The following is a 7,459-nucleotide window of genomic DNA, read 5'->3' as shown; positions in this document are numbered from 1 at the left end:
GGACTGGCTGGGAGCTGCCCCAGAAGTGGGACAGCTCCCAGCCAACCCCTGGGGAATAGAAAGCTCCCCAGTCCCACTGCTACTTGCCTCCTGGCTACTGTTGGAGGACAAAGAGCTACCCTCTCCTGACACTGCTTTGCTCCCGGCTCCTGGGGGGAGCCAGTAGCTGAGGAGCACCAGGACTGGGGGAATTCCTTGTCCTCTGTTGCCACCTCATGTTGGGGATGACCAGGAGAAAATTTGCTACCAGTTAGCATTGACACATGCACTACTGCACAGTATCTACTGGGCAGTTAGTTTACTACCTGTATTTACAGGTAGTAGCTAACTGGACAGTAGACAAATTTACTGCATGGTAAATGGTGCACATGTGTAGACAGTGATGCTTTACTGTTATTAGATTAGTCCACTGTGCAGAGAAGTGTCTCATGTAGACATGCCCCTCAAGTCTAAAAAAGATTTGGAACCAGTGACCTAACATATACCAACTTTTTCTCCCTGACATCATAATAATGTAATACCAAAATTTTGGAGGACTGGAATAAGTTGGAATTGGAATAGGGTCTAGTCTATGCCTTCTTTTCATGCATTGCAGGTAGGACAGAACACTTTTGGTGTCTTATTGTTGCTTCTGAGGTATGAGTTTAAGCCCCATTCAAAACTTATGCCACAGGCTGCTTTCAGTCACTCTAACTGTACCTGGTCAATGTGGCTTAGAAATCAAAGATGGCTGGATGTAACGCAAATTACCTCCCTTCCTTGCATGCCATTTGCTATCAAAGCTGGCATACCTTTACTATACCAGCCCAATGGGCTGCTAGACATGGGTTGATTTTTGACTTGGCGCCTTGCCATGTAATTAACACCAACATTGTCTCCTCTTCAGTAAGGGTGGCCTAAAAATAGGGTAATCTAGGAAAGAGTTAGTGCCAGAAAATCTGCACTTCCCATCTGAATTTAGCCCTAAGCATTCTTTTCAAGTGCCATTGTTGCCTGAAATTCATTTTTGTTTTGTTTTAAAAGTTTATTTTTTGCATTTTATTTTGTTTTAATTTTTTTTTACATTTGACAATTAAGTCCAGTACATACACCAAATCTTTCTTGCATTTGTATTTGGAAATACTATCACCAAAGTTGCATACTGCTAATAAATGATGGACACCAAATTTATGGACAGTTGATCATACTGTGTGCTACTACTTGCATTAAAAAAAGATAGTGCTAGTATTCATAGGTGCTGACTTTGGTTTATGCTAGTGGGTGCTTTTTTTTTCATTCCTGTGCTGAGCCCCGTGCATGCCCAGAAGAGGCAGCATGTTACTTCAGCCCGGCTCGCCCAATATGGCTTGAGGGTCAGCACCCGCTAATTTTTTTTTGCAGGTGCTTGAGCATTGGCGCACCCATGAAATTGGTGCCTATGCCAGTATCCAAATTGAAAATATTAGATACTACTTTCTACTCCACTGCTACCTCACATTCCTGTCCAGACATGGTTATAATTTTAAGCATGAGATTCATTTTAAGATTTTAATGTCTAACTCTAAATCATAAAGGAAAGGTAAGCCTAAATGTGTGACAGCAGGACAGCAGGTATAGTTAAATGTTATGAAGCTTTGCTGTTTAGGGTGTATAGTGATGTCATTCTGCTTGCCATGTACTGTAGCAAGTGGTACTGCTAAGTGTAGATCTAGGGTACATGCAGACATTACATGTATATCAATCTAACAAGGGTTAGGTTGATCCAAGTGCTGACACATTCAGGGAAATTAGATTGGACAAAATATAGCCAGCCTGATCTAACTCAGTTCACTTGAGGAAGTGCATTAAGTTAGCTTGGGTATGGTAGCTCAAGCTACTGAACATGTATATATGTTCAGGGCACAGCCCCAGGGTTGGGAAAGCCCAGCCATTCACCCTAGCCCTGGGACTGAACTTTTCCTACCCTCCCCACTCTGACTGGGCTATTTTTAGCCCCCCTGACCACCTCCAGCCCTGGATGAACAGTGCCCCCATGACTACCAGCCCCTCCCTCATCCTGTCAACACTCCTTACAGACCCACTAGCCCATCCCCAATCCCACCATCACCCTACTTACTTAGATCATGTTACTGGTCTGGCTTCTGGCACCAGTGAACAGGCGCCCAAGCTTTAAGCTGCATGATATAGTTTGAGTCCTGGGAACATCTGCATACATATAGATGTATGTTCTACCTGCTCCTAATATTGGCAGTGTTAAGGAATCCAGGGATTGCCATGTGCATAGTGCATCTTCAATTCCATGGCTTTGACTTTCGGATTCACAGATAAGTAGCAAATACATTAAGCATTATTGCATTACATCTGTCTTGGAAAAATCACATGGCTTCTGTATCCTGTACATAAGTGGTTGAGAACAACACCTTAAAAAAAAGTTTATATTTGATTGCATACAGATGTCAGTAACTTGAATGTCCATCAGGTATTGGCACAAGCTCATAACCAACTGGGTGCCTTGCTGGCTATGTGCTTGGATGAATACCTTGTTTCCTTATGCACATCAAGCATGTACTTAAAAAGATAAGAAGCATATGTAAATTAACAGCACGTGCACAAATGCACATATGCACTGAAGACTGAACACCTGTCTTTAGAGAAGTGTTTAAATATTTGGGGAAAAGAGCAAATTGACTCATGGAATAATGACAGTAGGACTAAAATCAATGGAAGTTGTATCTGTGGGGTTATCCTGAAAATAGGACAGCATGTCAGAAATCTGTGTATTCATCTTGTCCATTGTTTTGTCATAATTTTTACAGAAAAAAGTTTAGAGCCAAATTTCTGAACATCAGCTGGAGTATTCTTGGTCTTTCAGATGTTTTTGTGATAATCGCCCTCCCAAAGTGACATAATTAATTTTGTATTTATGCTCTCACCACTGTGCTGAGCTACTTGATGCACCCTACATTTTATGCAAAATCTTACTGCTTTTCTGAGTTCTTAATTCAGGAACAAAGTTTTAGAATTTAAAAACTTTTATCTTTTCTATTTGTAGTATCTGATTCAAAGACAAGAAAGGAGCCTGGGCTAGGAGTTGGGTACATCATCCTTATTGTCATCACTGTGTTTGTTTTTGTGCTGGCAGTAGCAACTGTTTTAATTTTCCAATACCAACGAAAGACTGGGAGATACAACTTCAGAATCAAATCAGACAACTTTAGCTACCAAGTGTTCTATGATTAAATATTCCAAAGTTATTGCATGTAAGTACTAAATCATGATCAATTAATTATTAAATGCCTCAGCTTTTCCTTTTATGTTCACAGGCTAGCATTTTCTAGTTTAGTGATACAGAGAATATTTATATAGTGGATTGAATGCTTCCCACCCTCATGGGGGAATATTTGGGAGAACTGAGCATCTAGTTCTTGCTTTCCTCCCTTGTACTTGGACCCATGATCTAGGTTGGTCCTACTGGGTAGAGTTGCCAACTCTGACTGGAACTCTTCTGGGAGATTTTTTTCTCCAATATGATGTAATGTCATTAATTTCATTTTCTTAAAATAGCCTATTAAAATCTCCAAGATTGCTTTCAATAGTTACTGAGAAATCGATGCCAATTCCAGTAGACTCCTGGTGAGTCCAGGAGGGTTGGCAACCCTACTACTAGGGAAAGAAGTAAAGGAGATTTTCCTTCCTTTTACCTTGTATGGCTTCATTTGAGCTCTCAGTGAATGACATGACACCTCTGAAGTGCTTGTAACCATTTGATTCTGTGCCACATATCAAATACAATTTCTGAGGGAAATATTGCTACTATATTTATAAGTGGATTCCCACTTAGCCCATGATGCAGGTAATTTGAAATGTGCTGCAGAATTGTGCCCCGCACTAGTGGCTTGGGTTTTTTTAAATGTGAAAAAGGAAGTTTTTAGTTCATACTATGTAAAATATTAACTAAGTATGAGCCATTGCCTATCTGAGTCTGCAGAGAGCCTGAGAAAAAATGGTTCTGCAAGGAATGAACAGCCCCAGTCATCTCACTCAGTGACTGCAATTGGGGAATTTGGCATTTTCCCAAGATACCTCCGAATTCAGCTGTTCCTTTTAGAATAAGCATAGCTTTGTGTGTGGCAGGACAGTTCATGGCAATATAATAAATGAACACTTGCATAATTTTGGAGTTTTGGCTATCAGAACCATAGGTGATATTTTATTAAGGTTATCTAATTTTAATAGACGTTATTAGGTATGCTGTTATTGATCTTCAGCTAGCTTGGGATACTTTGTTCTGGTTTATGGGCATGGCCAGGCACAAGGAGATCACCCCAGCTGAGGGTGATCCTCCAGTTGCCTCCATGTTGATGTATGGAGTTGCACCTCTGAGGGAGGAAAGGGGATGTGGTCTGAATGTCCTCCATTCTGTATTGTGTCCTTCAAGGTATAGGGCCTGATTTTCACTTACCAGAAGGCCTCTTTATACTTCTGTGAACACCCATTTTAACACCCATTTTAACCCATGTTAACACCCATTTTATTAGGCTTGTTCACACAGCCAGAGCTGCATAAAGAGATCTTAGCATAAATGAAACTAACCCAGCTTATAATGTGCGCGTGTGTGTGGACAGGTAGAGACAGTAAAAGAACCCAAAGTGGAATCGATCTAAGTTACATGGGTTTCTGTAAGCGGCATAGTTTAGATCAGTAGTGAACAGAACAACGCATTCACCCTGTGGTGGGGAGGGTGTGGGTGGGCAAATCTTAGATCCGGTTCTGCCATTTTAAAACAAGTATGTGTATGCCAAACTTCTGTTCTGTTCTGGATATAGACTGTTTTTTTATCACTTACATCGGTAAAAGTGTAATGTCTGCACCTGGTCTATTTGTTTATACTCAACAGAATATAACCTCTGCAGTACACTATAGCTTCTGTCTAGAAACTGAGAAAACTGTCCAGTTTTCTAAGAATGATGGTAGATTACAACTCCTCAGACTGATTCTCTGATATTTTCTTTTTCTAGCTGGAACTGGTCTCATCACACAGACAGCAGTGGCTTCTCCCCTCTCAGCAGTTTGCTCTCATTAGGCCTTATGATGGAGGCCAACGATCAGTCACAATACTGAATCCTCCCAAGTTATCATGGGCTATAAAATACTACTGTATCTGGTCTTTTTGGCTGCCAGGCTTTTTCTTCAGTGCCCTAAGAGCTTCCCATAGGTGCAGCTCCAGAGTCGAGCCATCTGGCCATGTAGGTTTGTGTGTCCTCATTCAGCTTTGTGCACAGCATGTTGCCTTTATTCTCTACCCAGCTGCAGAGTACCCTTGTTCATGTCATGTGTTCTGTTACTCTTGAAAGTTGGTACATCTCTAACTATACAAGGAAGCAAATCAACAAATCCCTGAATGGCTCTTCTTTTTGATTTTCAGTTCAGCTATTTAGGTAAGGGATACCCATAACTTAGGCTTGCAGCAGAAATGTGGGGGGTGGGTATAGAAATTGTATGAATTGAGAGACTGTAGAATGGGTCATGGCTGATCAGCAACAAAGACCTGAATTGCTCCACAAAAGTTTTTTTTCAGAGCAATTTCTAGAATATAGATTTAAGAGTTTTAACAGACTGAAACTACAGTGGAAGGAAAGAGTTTTTCATGCCAGTGACCCAGGCATGGCAACTTCCATTTCTCCAGATATCCTGTTGCACCTGCTTGTCTGTTTTTATTTTACTGAATGAAGTCAAATATCCTTCCCATATCCTTCTCCTAAACAGAGATCCATTTACAAGTTCAAGTTCACCTAGAGTGTAGAATATTATCTCTTGCTTTCCTCCCCAGAGCAGTTCTGTTATAGCTGACTAATGATACAGCAGAGTAGCATTTTACTTGGCCGAGAGCTTCTACAACTGTAGGGAATTAGATTGCATGCTCTGTAGTAAACAGCAGTAGGCCAGTTTCCAGACTGGGACCAAAGGCCCATTTACTTGCCTATTGACTTTGGCAACAGAATCAGTTATTTGTAAAGGCACAGAACAACTCTCCTCTGCACAAAGGCAGCATTATTTCCCCTTTCCAAAAATATTTTAAAATAGATTTCCCCCTCCTTTTCTCTCCCAGATCAGTGGCACCAGTTTCAGCTATGTCCAGGACCAGGGTTTGGCATTCCTTTTGCCACCACAGGCCAGTCATTGCAATCCAGGCCCTGCCACAGGCCACCTCCATGTGCCCATCTTGGGGATCAGCAGATGCTGTCAAAGGAACAGTTAGGAATGTGGCAAATATTAGGACCCTTTAGAAGCCACATCTGCAGCAGTGGAGAGAACAAACTGAACGTGGCAGACCACGGAAGGTCATAGGTAGGGACTTACCGAATTCACGATTTCCGTGAAGTTCAGCAATACCTGTGAAATCCATGGAATCTGCGAAAACGTCAGGAAAAAAAACCTTACTAAAAGTAAAATGCTGGCTTTCCAGAGGGAGCCAGCAGTCCTTACCACACTGCAGCAGCCTGCTGGGGTGTGGAGGGGTGGGGGGGCTGCCTGCTCAATTGGGAGTGAGGGGTGGGGCTGTGTGATGGAGAGCCCTCACAGACAATCAATGGAGAGGGATGGGGTCACATGACAGGCAGCCCTGCAGCCAATCAGTGGTGAGGGGCTGGGCCACTGAGGCCCCTCGGCCAATCAGAAGCATGTGCGGGGGCAGCCGTGCTCCACCTGCAAAATGGCTGCCCAGGCCTGCGTCCTGCCTGCAAAGTCAGGGGGCAGCCCTTGTGAATTAGATAGGTCCCTAGTCATAGGAGCCTGGAGGCGCCTCCTCTGGAGCTGTGGCTGGAACCTGCTGATTCCCAGTCTGTTCATGAGCTAGATCTGGTCCACCGGCCATGTTTGCGAACCACTGCCCCGGACTTATTTGCTTAAAAAATTCCTCTCAGCACAGGCAGTGCAGCTCTACTATCCTTAATTTCATACCCAATTAAGAAAAAATGATCAAAAGAACATTGTCTACAATATTATTTTCTGTTATGGCATCTTTTACTCTCTTGTGCAGAGTTCACCTCTTCTTCTTGCTGCTCAGAAACCCTTGTTTTTTAAGCAAAGATGGAACTTGTTTCTTATTGGTTTTAAAGGAAAGGCCGAGATCCTTTATATGCAAGGAAGAATAAACACTGGGTTTATTTGTTGAGTTTCACCGTGCAAACTTTCCCACTAACTCTCAATTATCTGGATATCTTCCCTGCACAGCCCAAGAAAAGATAAGCACCCAGCATCCAGAGATGAGATGACCAGATGGCCCAAGGTTTGTGGGGAATTGAGCTAAATCTCTGTAGAGCTAAATCACTAGTAGAGATCAGGGCACTTGATAAATTGAGCTAAATCACTAGTAGAGATCAGGGCACTTGATAAATGTCCAGTATCTCTACAGCTCTTCAGACCAATCTCTTCCCTATAGCAAGTAACATCTTAGGGAGCTGTCATGGCCTGGTATTCC

At 42.4% G+C, this 7,459-nt stretch overlaps 1 protein-coding gene across 1 annotated transcript in view; it reads left to right on the top strand.

Annotated features, from left to right (window-relative positions):
- UMODL1 (uromodulin like 1) overlaps nucleotides 1-6,399 on the top strand; it is a 93,576-nt gene extending 87,177 nt beyond the window's left edge. Inside the window, exons 22-23 of the mRNA XM_019523879.1 lie at nucleotides 3,032-3,239; nucleotides 4,998-6,399. Coding sequence (XP_019379424.1) covers nucleotides 3,032-3,219 — 188 coding nt within the window. The 3' untranslated portion in view covers nucleotides 3,220-3,239; nucleotides 4,998-6,399. The remainder of the gene's footprint in view (nucleotides 1-3,031; nucleotides 3,240-4,997) is intronic.
- The last annotated feature ends 1,060 nt before the right edge of the window (nucleotides 6,400-7,459 follow it).

This window comes from Gavialis gangeticus, unplaced genomic scaffold, assembly GCF_001723915.1.
Source record: "Gavialis gangeticus isolate Ggan-Ray unplaced genomic scaffold, GavGan_comp1, whole genome shotgun sequence".
Taxonomy (NCBI): domain Eukaryota; kingdom Metazoa; phylum Chordata; order Crocodylia; family Gavialidae; genus Gavialis; species Gavialis gangeticus.
Note: the sequence above shows the minus strand (reverse complement) of the source record. Positions and strands in the feature narration are given on the sequence as shown.